The sequence below is a fragment of the Natator depressus genome, chromosome 1 (genome assembly GCF_965152275.1).
Source record: "Natator depressus isolate rNatDep1 chromosome 1, rNatDep2.hap1, whole genome shotgun sequence".
Classification (NCBI taxonomy): Eukaryota; Metazoa; Chordata; order Testudines; family Cheloniidae; genus Natator; species Natator depressus.
Window position 1 is genome coordinate 223,730,099 of NC_134234.1, and position 22,069 is coordinate 223,752,167.

General features: G+C 37.8%; 1 protein-coding gene across 1 annotated transcript in view; it reads right to left on the bottom strand.

Annotated features, from left to right (window-relative positions):
• Positions 1-22,069, bottom strand: part of ATXN10 (ataxin 10) — a 160,489-nt gene that overhangs the window by 62,201 nt on the left and 76,219 nt on the right. The window contains exons 7-9 of the mRNA XM_074936421.1: positions 15,306-15,471; positions 10,027-10,135; positions 8,209-8,378 (exon numbers count right to left, since the gene is read on the bottom strand). Of these exons, the coding sequence (XP_074792522.1) occupies positions 8,209-8,378; positions 10,027-10,135; positions 15,306-15,471 (445 nt within the window). The remainder of the gene's footprint in view (positions 1-8,208; positions 8,379-10,026; positions 10,136-15,305; positions 15,472-22,069) is intronic.

Sequence of the window (22,069 nt, forward strand, 5' to 3'; positions counted from 1 at the left end):
AAAAGTGACTCATCACTATCCTGATGTTATTGCAGCCCCAATCTCTTCAAATAGTCACCCACATCGAGAAAGAAGGTGTGTCCTCAGGCAGAATTAGCATTTGACATCACAGCCCTCTGGATCCTCAAAAGAGTGAGCAGAGCCATGGTCAAGAGATCCCATCTACTCGTCAGGTCTCAATGTAGAATTGACACCACCTCATGATCAACTACACCAAATGCTGCTGAAAGATTCTGATTTTATTAAAAACACATGAACTCATTGCACAGGCAATGATTCAATTAAGTTTTTGAAGGAAACCACATAATATTTGAACCACTACATGCACTGTATATTCAGAAATTTTTCTTTGAGCCTTCTGGATATACCAGTGAAGGAAACTCACCCAGATTCTGTAACTAATGTACACCTACTGCTGTACCAGCTTGCAATGGAAATATACTGCAGGAACTTAGTAGAAGTCACAAGAGACGGGCAAAAGGAGAACAGAATGAATCAGTGATGATGAATGTAAACAGCATACTTCAAAAATTTTCTTCTGGTTTTATAACATTTAAATACATCTGTTTAGCAATTGCTAAATTAATAAATGTTCAAAGAATGATTAACATTAACGGTTCCCAGCCTTCTTTTCAACTGGTCAATCCTAATAAGTCTCTGGATCAACTGAACAGAAATGGTTGTTTAAGTCCCAGCAGAACTGAAGTTCCAATATATATGCAGCTGAAGTAGACAATTTATTTGGATAATATTTTAAAAGCTGAACATGTTATCCCTTATCTCCATTATCGGAATCTGCGCCGTCCTTAGGCATACGCAGCTGTATAGGGCACCACTAAATTTGAGGCACTGCCACCAGGACGGGACAGCAAGCAGGTAAGAGTGGGGCCGGGTCGCAGAGCTGAATGAGCTGGTGCGGTGCATTCTGAGGGAGTGTACTGCTGGGGTTTCTGGGAAGGGGAGGGGGAAATCACCTATGTGACTCAAGCCCTGAAACTTGATAAAACAGAAATTCTCCATTATTTTTAATTTGTACCTAGATTTACAAACCTTTTAGGTTCCTCATAAAATAGAAACCTAGAAACTTTAATAACTCAAGAGGGCCAAAACTACTATACCAAGCCAAGAAAACAGAGATACAAAAGTGACTGACACTGTAGCTCAGAGGCTCAATCTTTCTAGAATATTGTACCCCTTTCAGGAGTCTGATTTGTCTTGCCTGTCACCAAGTTTCACTTCACTTAAAAGCTACTTGCTTACAAAACCAGACATAAAAATACAAAAAAGTGTCACAGCACACTATTACTGAAAAATTGCTTCCTTTCTCATTTTTACCATATAATTATAAAATAGATCAATTGGAATATAAATCTTGTACTTACATTTCCGTGTATAGTCTATAGAGCAGTATAAACAAGTCATTGTCTATATGAAATTATAGGTTGTACTGACTTGGCTAGCTTATTGTAAAACTAGGCAAATATCTAGATGAGTTGATGTATCCCTTGGAAGACCTCTACGTACCCCTGGTTGAGAACCACTGCTGTAGCTCATACGCAACTATAACAAACACTTAAGCATCCGTAAATGGAGAGGAAGAGAAAACTATGTCCAAAAGGATTCTATGCAAAATGCACAATATTATAAGATCAGCTCGTTGTAAAGTCTGATGTAACTTTAAGAAAATAGTGCCTGGGATGTTGGTTGGGGGGAAAGAGTAGAGGGAACTGAAGTTCATACTAAGGTTCAAACTATGGAAAACAATATGGAAAACTAAAATGAAATCCTCTTTGTTGCAACAGTGGAAAATCTATACAAAAACAGTACATCAGTGGTATCTGACACCAGTAAAACTGCAAAGAATTTCTAGTACAAGCTAAGATCTGAGCTGGAAAGTATGTGATCAAAAAAGGCACACATTCTTCCACGTATGGTGATCCTGCCACCAGCAAGCAGCAATACTGAGAAAGAATTTGAACAAATGTGTTTAAAAAAAGGTACGAGAAACCCTCTGTATCTATTATATATTAGAAGCTTAAAATAGGCTATTTTAATAATAAATAATTAAATAATAAATAATAAATCTACTAAAAGTAAATAGATAATAGATCTACTCAAATAGTAATAATAGATGTACTCAAAATCCAACTTCAGTAAGAATTTTGCACTTCTGACAGTCAGGCCATGTCAAGGTTCCTTCCCCACTCTGAAGTCTAGGGTACAGATGTGGGGACCTGCACGAAAACCTCCTAAGCTTACTTTTACCCGCTTAGGTTAAAACTTCCCCAAGGTACAAACTATTTTACCCTTTGCCCTTGGACTTCCACTGCCAACACCAAACGTTTATCTGGGTTTATTTATTAGGAAAGCGTTGTTTGGAAACGTCTTTCCCCCAAAAAGCCTCCCAACCCTTGCACTCCACTTCCTGGGGAAGGTTTGGTAAAAATCCTCACCAATTTGCATAGGTGACCCCAGACCCAAACCCTTAGATCTGAAGAACAATGAAAAAGCATTCAGGTCTTACAAGAAGAATTTTAATAGAAGTAAAAAGAATCACCTCTGTAAAATCAGGATGGTAAATACCTTACAGGGTAATTAGATTCAAAACAGAGAATCCCTCTAGGCAAAACCTTAAGTTACAAAAAAGACACATTTCAGAGTAACAGCCGTGTTAGTCTGTATTCGCAAAAAGAAAAGGAGTACTTGTGGCACCTACACTATGCATCCGATGAAGTGAGCTGTAGCTCACGAAACTCATGCTCAAATAAATTGGTTAGTCTCTAAGGTGCCACAAGTACTCCTTTTCTTTTTGCAAAAAAGACACACAGACAGGAATATCCATTCTATTCAGCACAACTTAATTTCTCAGCCATTTAAAGAAATCAAAATCTAACGCATATCTAGCTAGATTACTTACTAAGTTCTAAGGCTCCATTCCTGTTCTGTCCTCGGCAAAAGCATCACACAGACAGACCCTTTGTTTTTCCCTCTCCCCAGCTTTTGAAAGTATCTTGTCTCCTCATTGGTCATTTTGGTCAGGTGCCAGGGAGGTTATCCTAGCTCCTTAACCCTTTACAGGTGAGAGGATTTTTCCTCTGGCCAGGAGGGATTTTAAAGGGTTTACCCTTCCCTTTATATTTATGACAGGCCATAAGAATGAAATAACATGACATTGTGAAAAAGTAGCAGCACTAACAATTCTGTGCTGGTGTAGTGCTATGTGGGTAATTTTAACCGGGATTTCAATATCCATCGCAGTATCATTTTTTCCTTTAGAAACATCAATAAAAAAAAATGTCAATTTCTCTCTCTCTCTCAAATAATGTCATATATAATTAAATCAATGTCATTTTAACACCTTGTGTACCTTCCTTTACAGACAATTGCATGGCCTAGCCCAAGCGCATAGTCATTAAATGAACTGAACACCACACAATAGAGAATGCATACACTGCCTCTTTTACATAATACAGACTGTTGAGAGACAGATGCAGTTAACCCAGCTAAGAGTTATTTCTGATAACTCACAATACTTGAGAGTAAAAAATTATAACATATAATTAAAAAAAACTAAGCAAGGAGTTATGTATCTTCTACTTAGGAATTTAATTTTATTTGACTGTTACAGGAACAGTAAGTAAAGGAGACTAATGATGACAGCTTGATTTATGAATTTTGACATTTTAAAAAAACAGGATTACATTACAAAAAAGAGGAATTCTAAACTAGTCAGATCTTGCTCATATTTTCAGGTGGAACAGCCTTCAAATCAGCCAGATAGACTTCTCAAAAACCAACAATGTTATAAAAAAAATTAAACTAATTTATTAGACAAAACAGACAATTTGTTTTTAAGTTTACACCTTACAAAAGATGCACCCGAAGTATATTTTCTACCCACACAAGACGACTCTTCCTCTACTCTGAATCAATGGAGAAGTTAAATTTAGGGAAGCGTTACTGTCAGATATAACTGTAAAATGTAAATGTAAAATGTAAATGTAAAACTGTAAAACTGCATCCGATGAAGTGAGCTGTAGCTTACGAAAGCTTATGCTCAAATAAATTTGTTAGTCTCTAAGGTGCCGCAAGTCCTCCTTTTCTTTTTGAGGATACAGACTAACATGGCTGCTAGTCTGAAACCTGTGAAATGACATGCATCTCAAAACTCAGAACCTACGTTCCTCAAGTAATCTTTCCTCTGAAAGAAAAAAAGTATTGATTTCTTTCTATGGATAGATTTGCAAAATTAGAGCAATCCCATGCAGGTAGGCATGTGCCTCGCATTGATGCCAAATGCTTTTGGTAATCAAGACTTTTTTTTCCTTGCCTAAAGAATAAAATTGTTTTGAGTCAAGCCATTTTCCTGCCCAAGAAATCTCACTGCCTGCCTGCAACACAGTAGAGCCAAGTACTTAAGAATGCAGTCAGGGTCTGAAGTTTACTGACCACTCTCCTTTTATACAATTCTTATGGTTATTTCCATGTGTCTACGAAGAGCATAAGAATTCCAGCAGTAAGGACTACTGGCCATGTACTCTGCAGAGGGAAGAAAGTTATGGTAGCAATACCTACATCTAAGGCATCATCTTAAATGCACATTTGTAATTATGTTTTGTTTTATTAGTTAAAAGCTGCATATTGATTAGAGCTGGTCAGAACATTTTTACTTAAAAATGAGAAACATTTTGACTTGTTGCAATATTGACATACTGCTTATACTCATTGTCAATGGCTTTTTGGAATTCCCAAACAAAAACTCCATACGAGATACAGATTCCCCCTTTCAAAATGAATATATTTTAGCAAAGAAAAAGAGAACTCAATGGTGTTCACACCACAAAAAACTGCACTCTTAATAGAGAGGAAAGAATTAATGGGAGACGGAAAATGCACTACATGACATTCTTTAGATGATGTCCCTGAAAATGGGCTGGGTAGTGTCGATGAAGATAAATAGTTTCTATCCATGATGTACTTGTTCCTCTGCTGAACATAAGACTTTAGTTTCTAGAGAGTAACTTTCCTCAGTATCATATTCTTTTGTCAAGAAAGTTTCAACTCAGGACACAGAGAATTTTCTAGTTATAAGCAACAGCTGAACTTGGCAGTTCTCTTCTGTGCTACAATGCAGACAGCTGGAGTGAAACAAAAATCTAACTTTCTACTGAACAGGCAGTTGGGGTGAAGGGCTGGGCTCCGTTGTGTTAGGCACTGTATAATCACAGAGGACAGCCGCTGCCCCAAACACTGCATAATAAGAACGAACGAAAGAAAGAAAGAAAATAAATTTCTTCTCAGTTTTCTCTTTGCAGAACAGACTTGCCTCCTGCATGTCCAACCTGCCTATCAAACATCTGTTACAGTCCTTGCTCTGCTTAAGTACTCCCCTTCCTTCCTCACAACCTCCCGACTAAGGGACACACCCAGCCACACTCTGTGAGACACAAAACACAAAGCAAAAACACAACTCCTCCCTTCTCCCCTTCCCCCACAAACACACCCAAGGTGTTTTAAGGTGGCTCTTGGCAGGTTCCCCTCCTGAGAGAGTTCCATGCCTGTCCCAGGGGTGGAGACAAGTGGCCCACCGGGCTCAGCCTGCCCCTTGGTGTCCTAGATGTGGCAGTTCCTGACTGCTTCCCCTCTCTGAAGCAGGAGCTAAGAGGGTGGTGAGCCCCACCAGACTGTTTAGGTAAAAAGGAGTTTTCACTCCTTGCACAGATTTGAACTTTCCATATGTCCGTTGCTGCTCAAGCTCTATCAGCACTGAGTGAAAACATTCGGATTTACATCAGACATGTTATATAAGTCAAAACTCATATTCAGTGATATCCTGCACAACCATATTTTTTGTACCTGAACTGGAAATTTGGTCTGAGACTTTTTTCTTACAACACTTCACCTACGCAGCTTCAGAAAAAATATAATTAGGGTGGCTAGCCTGACAACAACCTGCTTTAATAATCACATCTCATTTTACAACTTAAACCTCTGCTTTTTCTATGTCTTAAGAACTTATCACAATAGCAAAAATAAACTATGAAGAAGGAGAGATGTAAACAATGCACTCCTAAGAGAAAGCCCCGGAAGGTTTCCATCATAATGATACCACAGGGCTAACACCAGGCTTCTTTCCACAATGGAGGGAGAAAAATAAATTTACTGAAAACTAAACTATGGGTTTAACACAAGATGCAGATGCATCAAAGTAACAGCAGTAATTAATTTTTCCACTCAGAGGCATTGTCCCAAAATTTTCCACCATTGCCAATATAAATCACATCTTTAATCTCTTGTCCTAGCTACTTGCATAGCAGGTGAGAGGATGGGTGAAGGAAGCCGTTTCTGCAGAGTCACTACCAGCCTCCCTCCCAGCTTGTGTAGATGGGCATTGCTTCAGCTCTGCCTCCAATGCACCAGGCAGCAGAGCTGCAACAGCACACTGGGAGATGTAGTCCGTGCCAGGTATAGGTGCTGGTGAAGGGTCTGTCTCCCATAGAGTAAGAGGAAATGGGGAGGTAAGATTCTGACTTAGTCACAATCCACTCAGTCTTATTCCTGGAGCAGTGCAACTGCACTGGCCATACACAGGGCTTAAGACAAACTACCATTTAGCAACGAGAGCTAATGCGTGTATGTCTCCTCAAACTGGCAATGGAAGTACAGGCATTCCCAAGGAAACTGCCTTTGATATTTAGTTGTTCAGTGTACTTGATATTACTTCCATCCAAACAGCATAACAGACTGTTCCAATGAAAAAACTATACTGTTAAAGAAATCCTTCTCCACAGGTGGCAGAACCTGAGACTGTGACCACAAAATAAGGAGTGGAGGACCAGATACAAACAGCCCAAGTAACACTACACAGACTCTACTTGGCAATGTGGAATTAGATTAGCTCATCTCACATGGAACGCTCATGAGCGGTCAGATAATAGCTATAGTCCCTGCTAGCACAGGCCTGATTTGAGTTGCTGATAGATGTAAAATGCTCTATATTCCTTTACTAGTCATCTGAGTTAGCTATTATCCCATGCTTTTTATTTTCTATCCCATCTACTACTTTTCTGGAAATTGTCACCCACACCCTTTAACGTTATCTAAGACAATATTGAAATAAAGGAAACAATCCTGAATTTACTCAAACCATCCATCTGACCCTAAGAAACAGTTACCTCTAGCCCTCACGAACTAGAGGGAAGGCTACCATGACACCAAGCTCGTCATCAGAAGATGTGTCATCAGAAGCAAGCTCCCCACAAATGAAGACGCACCAACTTAAAGCAGCACCGGCCCCTTCCATAATAGATGCAAAACTTGCAGACATATCTCCATTGCTACGATGATTAATATTCCCTACTACACACTTTTCAGCACATCTCCTGTGTTGTGACAGGCATGTGTAGGACCAAGAGATCTTGAAAAGTGTGTTGTGGAGGAACATTATGTGTTAGGAGCCCTTTGATTAATTTATCTTATGGTGCAATCTGTCCAATTCTGGAAAGGTTTACAACATAATGCATTTAAACATTACAATATTTTTCATGGAAGGCCTACTTGCCCGCAGCAAGAAAAGCAGGTTCACATGTGGATGAAACATCACATCCTATGCAACACTCAGGAAAGGATTTAATTATTAAGAGTAGGCAGCTGCCCTCTCACTTTCTTTTCATTGTTCTCACTCCAGAAAGAAAAGCTAATTTTCCCTATATGGGACTGGCTCCTCAACAGAGTCAGAGGATTCAAAGTGAGGAGGTATGCAGACTTACCTGTATCTCAAAAATGGAAGAAAGTTTTAGGGGGGGGAGAGAGAGAGAGAGAGAGGCAATAGCGAGGCCAACTAAACTTGATTTATGTTTGTTTTTTAAAAATCAGCTGGGTTTTAACTTCCAGAAGCTTTTTAAGAACTGTAGTCAGATGTGAACGGGGCAGGAAGAACAAGACATTGGCTTTGAGTGAGAGATGGACAGAAATCACAGATAAAACTGAACATGTTAAACACACACACAAAATAAAGCCAATTATTATGGTAATTACGTGATGTGGATTTCTTTCATAATTCTGAAGAAGTCCAGCAACATTTATTTCTACTTCTGCCCTCCTAATACAAATTTTAACCTCTACTGTAGATTAACTATATTATTTAGTCATAAACCAAACTCGTGTGTGTAGCTGATCATGCAAGAGACTACATGGAAACAATCCTACCTTGTCTTGGTTTTCCTTATTCTTGTAACACAAATTTCCAATCAAACGAATGAGGTGTGATTTAAAACCCACAGCTGGATGTGAAATTTCTCCCTCCCCTGTCATAGAATGTGTGGCAGTGAAGATATTTGTAGCCTGTTTCCCAGCCAGGTGAGTTAGCTGCAAAGTATCTACATAAGGAAGCAAACAGACATTTTAATACATTACCACATTGGGAACATCACTGCTTTTCATAGCGCGGTGCTATTTTCACAACACTATCATTTCTATATAATTCTAGATTTTTCAAGAATGTTAGAAGAACATCAGTTTGCCAATTTTGTTTGTTTATTAATTTTTGTGCCAGGATTAGGATAAGAGAGTCCTGAAGCTTTTCCCACTTATTTGATTTTGTAGTTCAGACACAGAGTCTTAATGATGAGTCCAATTTTCCACACAGGCATCAGAGCCATCAGTGGTTGATGATTCGGACACTCTTCTTGATGCTATGCCTTCGTAGTGCTCAGTTTTCAATTCTTTCAAAGCAGAGACTTCTCTGGAACGTTGAGGTTTTGCCTCAAACTACTGCTAACAAAAAACACTAAACTGTCAGGTTAACATAGTTATTCTTAGGCTAACAAACAAATTGGAGAACAGAATCCATTGCTGTAGTCCTCAGGCACTGCTAGCCAATAGAACTATAATAGATCACACATGGTTGCAATGTTCTAGTCTGCAGCTGTGTTTAATTAATCTGGAGATAGCTGCGCAGAAAAAACAGACTGAAAGCTGCTAGTGAAACAAGTATTGGCACATTAACTGGTGAAACTGCTGTATGGATCTCCAACTCCTTGTAATTCTCCTTCTGTGCTGAAATAGTTAAGCATTTGTTAAGGAAGTACAAGTGAATATTTTGTGATTCTTCAAGACATACATAGATGTAAGTGTATTTAAGTGCCCTTACTTAATGGAAGTAGTAAATTATGTATTTGAATTTAATCAGAAAGGTTAGCTGTAGCTAAGCGTAGGAGCAGAGCACACTAGCAATCCTCTTCCCAAAGGACATTTAGAATATCTCAATGTATATAAGCTGAATAGTTTCAGTCTACAAGTTCAAAGTAATATGTTGAATGAATGATTTCCTTAAACTGACATGAGACCTTTATGAGCTGTGTAGAAGGCTGTGTGCAGCAATATCAGATTCAGCTGAAGCAAAGAGTTTTGGGGGTAGAAATCATCACTTGCACACCACTTTCTCCCTTTTCCCTGAGGCAAGGGTCTCTCCTCATTGGCCTGGCTTCTTTTTATTGTGTAAAAATCTTTACTTTTATGGGGAGGCTTGTTTTAAACTGAACTTTGAAGTAACAATTTGATTAATGAGAACTTTTATTGTATTCTCTATCTTGGCTTTCAGTTACTGAATAAGTGATAGATGGGAAAGTCCTATTTTTCTTTTTAGAGGAACTCAAAACACACAATCAGACAGTAGAAGAAAATGAAGCTGTTGTCCTTTACAAACTCATCCCATACAAACAGGACTGCTGAGAGACAGATAAAGGCTCTGTTGGGCAAACAGAGCTAACTGCACTCTGAGCAAGTACAGCAGCAGAACTTCCAGAGACAAATCAAACATCTGAAAATGTAGATTAATAATTCACTGCTCTATTTATTTATTTTATTAAAAGGTTAAAATATTAAAAGATTAAAAATTTATTTATTTTATTAAAAGATTAAAATAATAATTACCATGAGTTGTGGAAAACACTCATTTTCATGTATGGTGCAGTACAGTTTTGAAACCAAGCAGAAGTTGGAAAGCGGTAGCATTTAACAACTTACCCACAGCTGTCTCGAGCAAACCAGGACAAGTCTGCAGATGTTCCAGTTGTTCATTGTTTGATGTCATTTCACAAAGAACATCAAGAAGCCGAATTGTAACTATTGCTTCCTATAAAAGAAAGGCAGCATTTCTGAAATTATGAACACACAAAATATATTATTGTTCATAAACATGAATCTAAGATCAGAAGGTCTGCTGAAAAGCATGAGCTATCAGCAATATATGGCACCATGTCCATTTACTCGTTTTTCATTGTTTTCCCTGAAAATTGTTAAAGATTATATTTCATTATAAATATATATGAACAAACAAGGGCTTCTTCCCAATAGCCATAATAATTAATATATTAAATTACAATCATTTCCTCTCTACAGGCTATTGTCAAACACAGTGTTACAACTTCCATGAAAGATCACAGAGCTGTAAGGGATAAAGTTTTTATTAAAAACACAGTATCTTCCAACAGCAGAAATACAGAAAATTACAAGTTGAGAAAATCACTTCTGTATAAATGTTTTTTCTTTGAGTTTACCCAGTGCGAGTGGCCCACTTTAAAGACACAAACACTGCCTGCAAGACACCAATTTGTTATCCGCAAGAATCCCGTATAAGTCTGTGGTTGAATGAACTTTGGCTGCGAGAATTTACATTATTCTTGGGTAAACAGGCATTTGGGATTATAAATGCAGTATTCTGGTTAGACAGAAAAGAGAGTCTTATTTGCATATTATTTATTCAACCAGAAAACTATTTCTTGGTGTAGACTCTCACTAGTTAGGTGGATCGTACGGCACTTAGAATTACAAAATCATCACTCAGAAAAACAACAAATATTCAGTGTGCCATGCAATGCCTAAGGACAAAACTGTGACTTTAGACATAGCCCTGTGTAAAGGACAATTAATAAGTTACAAACACCCCAGGAGTAGCCGCTTGGAGACACTATGACAGAGACACATCTCTGAGTTACAATTCCTTCCTTGCTTCCCTCTTACCCTGTAATTTGCTGTTGGCCTATACCAGTAGCAAATTATGACAGGCTCTATGCTTTCTTGCTTGCAGTGTTGCTGAAGTTGTGTTAATCCCAGGATATTAGAGAGTCCAGGTGGGTGAGGTAATATCTTTTATAGGAACAACTTCTGTTGGTGAGAGAGAGAAGCTTTCCAGTTAACACATCTCTGTGTAAGCTCAAAAGCTTGTCTCCTTCACAAAGGGAAGTTGGTCCAGTAAAAGATATTACCTCACCCACCTTGTCTCTCTATGCTAGCTTGACAGTGCTGGCAGATCCAGGTCTGCATCCATTCCCCACTCATCCCTGCTCACCTGCTCAACAGGTCAACAGGCACATAGCACCTGCTTGTCTACCTGCCAGACTTATGATCCAGTTAGCCCATGCAGGAATGGAAGGGAAATTATTTCCCATTGCTTCCTTTCATCGGCATGTAGTCCAAGACACAATGTAGCCCTAAACTATTTTGTACATTGGGTTTGTGCTGGTGAAAGCAAACTCATTGTTATGTGGTTTAGTGAAATGCAATCACAAGTGTATTTCAATGAGAGAGAGACAGTATTTGTAATGTTTTCATCCCACGTTCCTATTTTGTACTGTGATACGGTAGTTTTACTGAAAAACTCTCAGCTAATGTATGTATCATTTGTAGTCATAATAGACGCTTATGTGCTGTTTAACTGAAGGGCAAACAAATATCTATAGATATCTGTAAATAGTATTATTGGCACAGTACTTTTAAAGACAATTGTATGTGTAAATATATTGTATTACACACAAACATACATAATGTGTTGCTCAAGCAACTCTCTAGTGAGAGCTGTGACACTTATTCTAAGCCACTTTTTTCAGGCGTATTTTGTCGGCAAAGATTGTTGGTACTATTTTGTTTGGCTGACTCTGAGTTGTTGGTGTATGTGTATGCAAAAGCAAAACTTTTCAGATGGTTTCAATGGTTGGCAGGTGTCTCCCTATTGCCCCACCTAATATGCACCACACACCCATGTGTTAATTTTGCCTTTTTTGCACGGAGAGGAGGTACTTATTTGATGGGTAAAAGATTTGAAGAAAAAAAAAGGGGAATGTACAGTTATGGATTTAGGAACCTATTTAGGTATCAAAAAATAAGTGGCCTAATCTTCAAAACTGCCAAGTACCCAACAGTTCTTATCAAGATCAGTAAAGGGTGTTTGGAAATTAGCACTTTTGAAATATATCTTTCCTGGTTCATTGTCTCCCACATATCCCTTCCTAGAATCCTGCACTCTGCATGTCACCTACCATGCACCATTTCATCCTCTGGCTCAGGCGAACAATTTCTACAGCAAGGCCCGATAGGAGGAACATGTCATTTTTATACAAGATATATTTTCATCTTTTCCTGTTTACATTTATATAACTTATTAACGCCTTCCCTGCTTGGAAAAAAAAAAAAAAACCCTAGATACTCCTCTATAAGACCAACAAAACGAAAACGTGGAGTTTGAAGTCCAGCTCATTTTGGAGATCTGACTAGCCAAAATGAATTGGGAATATTTTAAAAAATTGAAACAGGAAAGATTGGTTTAAAAAAACCCAAAACTTATTTTCTGAATTTGAATAAACTTCCCAACACAGAAAAAAATCCTCTCTAGCCAGGACCAAATAAGGCACGCAAATTTGAGGGAAATTGGTATTTTTCAGGTCTGGTGGACAGAAGCTGATGGAAGTGGGGAAATGCTAGAAAACAGGCTTATGAACCAAATAAAATAATTTTAGTGTTAGCTATGAAGCAGCTGCATAATATCAACCTCTGATTGGCTTGGGATAGAACATATGTTGTCTGCAGAACATGATGTCTAAAGAAAAATACTACATTCGATTCTTTGCAGGCACAATCCCATTACTTACAATCCTTAGGCAAAAATTCAAATATTTTGAAAATTAACAAAAATACTGAGACGACTGAATTTCTATTGGTTATTCTTCGTAAACAACAAGGCACAATATTTATGGATTTATCAGGATTTTTCCCTCCTGTGGAGAGACTATTTTTCAGCTATTCTTGCCAATCCTCTTCTTTTATTTGCAACTCCAGTTCCAGGGCAATAAATGATCAATAATAATGGGATTAAAAAAATACTGATGACTTCTGTGTTTACGTCCAAGAGGGACTTAACTTTAGTGCTAGATAGGGCAACCGACTACGACAGCTTTGAGACTGCTGGTCGACTTCGCCTGAAAGCTGAACAGGGGTCTTTTTACTGTAAAAAGCAAGCATGTATTTTTAATAACAGAAAACACAGCCTACTTGGAAAGTTACTGAATAGGACAAAAAGTTGATGGAAATCTCTCAGTATGCTTCCCTTTAATTTAGTTTCAAGTTGCCATCTTTTCTAGTAGTAGTCAAGTTCTTTCACTTATCTAAAAGGACTTTTTAGTCGAACTTCAAAAATTCTCCTTGGATAGACGAGAAACACTATTGTCCATGGACATACTGTAGGCTACCTCTCTCCCATTCTCAGTTTTGCTATCCACTCAACTACCACTTTCTCACTGAGGTATTTCTGAGAGCCTTATAAAAGCAGGTTTCCCACATATAACACGATACGCTTAGTATATCTTGAGTTCTTGAACACTTGTAAATATTCTAACACAAGTTTCAGACAGCTACAATACAGTTTAATAGTAACATACAAAGGCATGATTTTTTTCATTTGCATTTCAAACTAGATTTATCACAGAAGCTTGTTCTTAAAGATTTTTTTAAAAATAAATTAGGTTGTAGTAGCATTGTTTTAATTACAAGGTACTTCTCTCTTCCATCTACACTATTATATTGGAAACCAACATTTCTGACATAGTACGGTGCTCCTCCTGCTGGAAAGAAGCTGATTATGACTTGTAAAAAAAAAAGTGTGTAATTTCTAAGTTTAGGTTTTTAGTCTTTTTAAACATGATTATTCCTTTTTTGTGAGTAGAAGTAACTGAAGTCAGTGAGTTAAAGATAATTGTACCATGGGATGTCATATCTGAGAACTCAAGAAAGCATCAGTAGTTACAAAGTATTTTGCTAAATGTAGGCTTGGTAAATACATTTTTTCCAATCTTCACAGGATAAAGGGTTTTTCAGGTATTTGTATTAAAAAAGCATTAAAAGCTACCTGAAGGTCAGAGACACCCAGATCTGAGGGCAATACAATTGACATTCCACGAGCAACATAGAGTGAGAAAGTGTAAGGAGGAGGAGGTATTGGTTCTCCCTGTGATAGGTGCATTTTATATTAATTACCTATGATTGTCAAGGGGTATTACAGCCATGGGGGTAATTGCTGTCTGTACTTCTGGAGACAGGGTTAGAGCTGTGCCTTCCTACTTCTATACAAAGGGATGGAAAGATGAAAGCGAAATCCCCCACAAACGAATGCGGAAAAACTAGATTAGCAGAGATCTCTACCTGAAGATGGCAAAGGCCTCCTTAGCATACCCCATGGGGCATGACAAGGAGGAAGAGACCCTCTTGGACACTCCTCCCTACTCAGCACAGAAGAAAATAAAAAGACACCCAAAAGCTAAACTCTAAATCACAGTATGAAACAGATAATCTTTATAATTAGCCAACTGCATTTTAAAAATTCACTACTTGTAAGATGTTTTTAAATGGTTGCATCTGATAATTTACGTATCTTAAATATATGTAACTTGTTACCTAGTTGAGCCATTTTTGTCAAAAGACAGGATAAGGTTACAGCTCCATCTATTTGTTTCAAAACAATTAAAAACTAGTCAGAAATGCTATTTTTGTTCAGCAAATTTAACTTGGCTTCCAAGGTCCCTACAGAAGTAAGACTATTTGTCTAAAATAAAATTCACAATTAAAAAATTTAAAAAATAGGAACAGCCCTTGGTAAAACTAGAATAAGTCAAGACATCGAACTCAAACTAAAAATTATCAAAAATAACTGTTTTCTACTACCACCTCCTGTGATGTCAAGTAAGGAGCTATCCTCTGCGAGCACTGAATTCTTAAGTCAATATCATGTATAAGTAAAAGGTCTTCTGAGGAATTCTATCCCATTTCTTGGTAGAAGCAATGCTCACTGTGCAGCAGCAAATTGAGACTTTTAAGAAAACCAAAAAGCTTCAAGAGATTACTGTGATGATCTCTTCAGCTGCTTTACCATCCAAAGGAAGTTTGAGTATATAGGCAAGAGATAACTGTGATTTTCTGTACATGAACCAAACATGGCAGCAACTTCAGATTCTAACACAGTGTTCCTGAAGTCTTACCTCATCTTCTGTATTTGCAGCGGAAGTTAATTTGAGCACATCGCGACATTTCTCCTGGAAAAGGCTTGCAAGAAATTCAGCATCTTTCAAGAGCATTGCCATTTCATCACTGGTCATTGAATTTCTCTCACTTATTTTGGCCATTATCAGTTCTAACAAAGTAATCCTGAAATTAAAATGAATAAACGAGTAGGTAAACTTGTTAACTAAATTTACAAAGCCTTCGTTCACCTGTGGTACTAACATCCTGTCTGGTTTTCAAAATGCAAAAGAGCTGTAGACAGCAATTAAAACTTTCACCACACGTTTTGATTAATTTTTACACACCGTTCACCTGAGACAGCCTAGCCAGAAAGGTCTAGTCAAATTGACTTTTAAAACAGCCTGTTCATTTTCTACTTTTGTGCCTGACAATGCTACAGTTGTTGCACATGCTACACAATGCATAGGGAGAGTGGAGAGAAGAATGGTAAAATCTTCCTTTAAAGTTATCTTTAACAGAATACAAAAACATACACAACCTACACTACTTGACAGCATCCCTTTAACTGTGCCTTCATTTACACTTTATTTTGTGTATGTAATCTTCTACTAATTCCCTCCTTCCTGATAGAAAACTACAAATAAACGTGTATGTTGGGAGGGAGGAGGGAATTCAATAAATCAAGGAAAAAATATACCTTTGTCTATATAGCTATAATTGCCACTAGATAGATTGTAGAAATTCTCCAGTCCACATTAATCATTAAAACTCCCATTGAAAATTATGGAATTATCTGAACTAGCAAGTAAGTGAACAATAAGAAGACAGTTTATTGCAAAATGTACTTTGGTCATTTTCTCTGATGATTATAGTTTAGTTTTATTTCTGATATATCAATTCACAATGCAAACTTTACACACAAAAAGGAATAAAGATGTCTTCATAATATGACACCTCAGTGCAGCACTCCTGATTAAACCTCTGCTGAGAAGAGTGCGGATTAGCAAGGTTCTACTGTCATTCTCTCATCTTGAGTTTTCTTTATTGAGCACATTCAAGGGCAAGCTCAGAGTTTCCTTTGACTAAAATATCTGCACTTCAGATGTGAGGACTGACATTTAAAATCAAAATTAAATTTGCATTTGAACTACTCCATACAGTTTAATGTGCCAAGTGAGTTGTCACAATGAAGGGGAGAGAAATTTTTTTTCCAAATGGAAAAGAATGGTCACAACTCTATTAACCCCGAAAAAACAACTGACCAAGGTAAAAGGCAGGCAGTTTTTCCTGAGTTAATCTTGATATCTCACTAATACAGTGAAGCCTGTTTTAAGCAACCATTCAAGGGACTGTGAAAATCCTTTTAATGAATGTGTTAGGGAACTGTACTCAATACATGCGGGATAAGCTGGAGTGGTCACAGATAGGAGGTTGTCAGATAAGGATAACTTCATAGATTTCACTATAAATCTGATGAAGCCCCATCACAAGATAGTTGTACTATTTAAGGATAAGATAGGGGAACGCATTCCCACCACACTTCCCCATCCACAAACCACCAGAAGCCAGTTGCCCAACGCCCCCAACTCTATGTGAATAATTGGTCAATTCCCATTTTCGGGGCAACCATGCTAAAAGCTGTTTTCCATCACCCATTGAAAAAAATGACCAGATTTTAGACTGAGTTTAATTGGGTTAATGCCCCGCAAGCATATGCATGTCTAAGGACTCAAGTCATTCACAGATTTTATGGACAGAGGGAACTATTACTATCTGACCACCTGCATAACCCACACTATAGAATTTCACCCAGTAATTTTTGCTTCAAGTCCATAAACTTGGGTTGAACCTGAACATATCTTTTTAGAAAGACAACCAATCTCAATTTACAAAGATTTTGAGTGATGGATACTCCACTACATATCTTGTTAAAATTGTTCCAGTGGTTAATTACCTTCACCGTTCAAAACATACACCTTATTTCCAGTTTGAATTTGTCTAGCTTCAACTTCCTACCACTGGAGCTCATTATGTCTTTGTCTGGTAGAGTAAGGCAATGTCTACTATTAGACGTCTTCTCATGTAGGTACTTAGGAAAGTAATCAAGGGACATTTCTGAACTTCTCTTAGATAAGCTAAATAGACTGAGCTTCTTAAATCTCTCACTGTAAGGCAGGTTTTCCAGACGTGGAATCATTCTTGTGGCTCACTTCTCAGCTGTGATATATTGAGGACTGTGTTGGAATCATAAACTATGCGTTTAAGAATAGGGTGGGGCACGGAGAATGGTTCCTGATCTTGCTTGAAGGCCAGGGGGTTGTGTGTGGAAGTGTGCAATCAGTGTCATTCTGGAAAAGGCCAACCCAAAACAGGGTGGAGTGACTGTTCCTCTGTGTTCTCATGGAGCAGCTTGCTTTGACTCTTGCTTGTTGTGATTACTACACGTTATCATTGTATCCTTCCAGAAAGACTATTTTATGTTTTTTATCTAACTTCTCTGTTTGTATGCCATTTGAACCTTTTTAATTTGAACCTTTTCCGATACAAATTTTACCCAGTTCTTCCTGATTTCACCTTACTGGCAAGGACATTATGCAACTGCTACCATAAAGAGTTAGCAACAATCAGTGTAACAGTGCTGCCTTCTAGAGTTTGTAAACGAATGATAGCATTAAAAGTGAGAGCAACCACCAGTGTTAAATCTGAAACATACCTATTACTAGGTTCAATTCTGGGTGAACATTCTATAGTATGTGTTATGCAGGTGGTTAGATCGTATTAGTTGCCTCTGCCTTTAAAGAAATCTATGAAAGACTTGAATCCTTAGATATGCATATGCTTAAGGATATTAAACTCGGTAACCTCCTCAGTCTAAAATCTCATCATTTTTTCAATGGATGATGTCAATTCTACTCTGAAAAACACACTGAAAAAATAGCATTGTTGAGTTCTATGAAAGTAAATGGAGCATATTTGATATAGAAAATATTGAGAGACGCTGAGCCAACATGGGTGAGGTAATATCTTTTATTAGATCAACTTCTGCTGGTAAAAGCAGTTTTCAAGCTTACACAGAGCTGTTCTTCAGGTCTGGGGAAACTATTCAAAGCATCACAGCTAAATGCAAGGTGGAACAGATTATTAAGCATAAGGAGTTAACACACATTGCCAGAATTAATTCAAGGTGAAATGGGCAGTTAACACTTCTGCAGTCATAGGACAAAGAGTGGTCAGTGGGCCATAAATCTAATGTCTTTACTGAGTCCATGATTTTTAGCATCTAACAAAGACACGAATTTAAGCTCCCAGTCTCATCTTTTGAAAGTGTTGTGCAGGTTTCCTTTGAGGGCAAGGACTAAGAGGTCGGATACTAAGTGATCGTTTTGTGAAAAGTGTTGGTCCATAGGTGATAAGGTGTTTGTGTGTGAATTCATTCAAGTGTGTAGGGATTGTCTTGTTTCATCCACACAGTTCTTAGTGGCATGGATGAGGTACACCACATGTTGTGACAGGTACGTGTAGGACCCAGAGATCTTGAAAAGTGTGTTGTGGGGAATATTAATCATCGTAGCAGTGGAGATATGTCTGCAAGTTTTGCATCTATTATGGAAGGGGCTGGTGCTACTTTAAGTTGGTGTGTCTTCATTTGTGGGGAGTTTGCTTCTGATGATGAGCTTGGTGAGGCTGGGGAGTTGTTTGAAGACCAGAAGATAACATATGAGAAAAGATGACAACTAAAAAGACGTTAACTGCCAGCCCTGTGAATTTAACCTCAGATCTTTCCTTCTCGTGCATCTTCACTAATAAAGGTTCTGCAAGGTAAGTTAACCCTCAGTTAGACTTCTCCAACACTGATGTCTTCAAATTACATCTTAAAGGGGCTGGTACAACTTACAACATCAGAACTTACTAAAGACGTAAAGGGATAGAATACAGTTGACTATCCTTTAGAAATTTTGGCTCTGCAGTACTAATCAGAGTAAAAAGTAATTAAAGAGCTCTTATTTTTATTACTACCAGTAAGCAGATAGGACTCTGAATACAGCAAAGCCGTATGTATGTTGAATAAGGGTGATGCAATTTATACTAATTAACTTTTCAGAATAGAACTTGGCTACTTTGGTAACTGTTTTACTGCTGATAATTTTACTAAGGTTTGCACCATTCACTGTGATGTGCTTCTGTGTCCTTTCAAATAAAACCAAAACAGCAAGATGCAAATAATTGAAAGTTATATTCAAATACTTGAAGGTTGGTTGGTTGATTTAATTTAATTTAAGAACAAACAAACAAAAAACAGAGTGAAAAGAATAAAAAAGGATTAAAGGGAAACTGGAAGATCTCTACAGGAATAAAAAGATTCGATATGAAGGAGATGATTTACCTTTAAAAAACAGATAACATGGTAAATATGTACACTTTAGTTTAAAAACATTCTAACATGCAATTAGTTTATAAAACTAATTAGTGTCGTGCACGTTCTACACTAACTTGTCTTAAAGAAACGTTTCTATTAAAATTTCTGCAAAATATTTTTGAGAGTAGCTGGGGAAGTCTCTGGAATTTGACAAAATGCCAACAGGTTTCAACTGGCTCTTAAAGAAAATCTTTTAGCATATTATTGTTGCAGAAACATCCAACTACAATCATCAACAGAGAAATGGTTAACACAAACATTTAAGTGTAATCATTAGTTTTCAGACCTGGAATATCACTGAGATAGATGGGCAGTTCAGACCACTCAGCGCTACTGTTGCAGGCTATCTGCAGACTTAGGCACGCATCACCATATTGAGTACACTCAGTTAACATTTGAATGATTTTTCTTCATAGCTATAAAGGGCAGAAATGTATTTTTTAATTGAAATTTGAGATTCTGGGGCTCATTTCCACAGCAAGCAGGGCAACTCTTTGGCAAGTGCCTCAACATTACAAGTGCATTGGGTCCTGATTACAGAAAATACCTTGACTAGTGCAAATACTGCAGTTCTCAATTGCATAAACTTTAGTTCTCTAAGACAACAGGCAAGTTTTTAAAGGGCCACCACTAATTTGTGTACCAGCAAATGCTATCAACATAGTTAATTTCCTGTAAACAGATTTTAAATAAGTATATTTAATGTGAAATATACAGGTAACAGAGAGTTTGTATGTATTTGTAAGCTTAAACTGTCCTCCCAGACACCTCAATATTGCATCCATTCTGTCCTCATCCATAAAGTCAGCTTTAATGGACACCCAAGGTGGCACCCTTATGGTGAAGTCTCTCTGACTTGTCTCACAATGAGACAATAATGCCCCTATGTTCTGGTTTACAATGCCTCTTTTCTGTCCAGCTAATGGCAGTCAGAACATTTTTACATGCACTGGACTTTTTCTCTCTTTGGCCATGAGTGACAGAGAATACACTCTGAAATATGATATAAAGGGAATTATAGGCATAAGATTCAACAGCAGAGTTGTGAGATCTTAGTAATATTAAAGACCTTACAAAATACTTTGCAGCACATTTACTAGTACATTATATAGAACTCTTAAATTAAAACTAAACTAACCATTTTCAGATGAACTATCGGCACACACGGATTAATTTTCCTTTTTTTTTTAATTAGTTTGTTAACTTTGCTTGCTTATTTGCAGAATTCTTGTGATTCATAATAGGTGTAATAAGTGCATTGAAAATGTTTATTCGGTAGGTTGACCAGCTATAGCAGCATAGCACCTTACCATAACAAGTCACATGCTACAGACGGAATGTGGCAGTCCTAAACCCTTCCACGAACTGACGAATCAAGCAAACTTTTCCACCGCTAAAACTAAAAATTAACACTAACTCAGTACCAAATAATCCCATAAAATAAATAAATAAAAATCACTAGTTATACCTTCTCCCCCCCACAAAAAAGCTTGAGGTTTAAAATACTCACTTTTCCTTCCCCACTGATTATCTGAGTAGGGACTCCCTGGTTCTGGAGGAGGTAGGAGATAAGATGCTATTCTTCCCCATTCTGTCAGCCCCTCCACTGCCAGGCACCCTCCCTGCTCCACCTAGTCTCCTGCCCTTCTTATAGTCTTCTGTCTTAAACCTGCCCCTATATTTTTGCTCTCTTTCCGCTATAGGTCTCAAGCCATCCCATTCTCCCCATCTCCCTGCCTTTTCATAGTTCTCCGTCCAGTTTTTAAGTCATACTGCCCAGGGAGCTGCCATCTTCCCTGAGGGCAGCCTAACAATAGTCCCATGGAAAACGAAGAGACGGGTGGCCACGTCTACAGCATCTTGCACCTGCAAAAGCGATAGGAGATGGTGGTCAACCTAATTCATGCAATCTTGTGGCTTCTGTCCCACTAATGGTAATGGGAAGGATAGTGGCAACTTTTAATAAGGGCAAAATACATGCAATGTAAAGTGCACAGGACCATGAGAAGCTCAAGCTCTCCTCTCTAAACCACGTCTCCCCTGCTTACATTGCAAGATTCTCAAGAGTTAATAATTCTAACCTTAAGTAAATTTTACACTTTCCCCCTTGTAAAAAAACAGAGTCTTTATAGATGCAACATGCTTGTTTTGTTTTTTCTAGACTCAAGTTTTCAAATGTGCAATGAAGATCTTAAAAAGTATTAAGTAATCATAAGCAAATACACGTCTATAATTTTCAACTGTTCAGACTGAAGCACACCAACTACAGTAAATCCATTCTATCAGACTTCCTTTTAATTTCTAGTTATCACAACTGTGGTATGAACAGCTGAGCATATTTCAAATGCAACAGGGTGCGGTGCT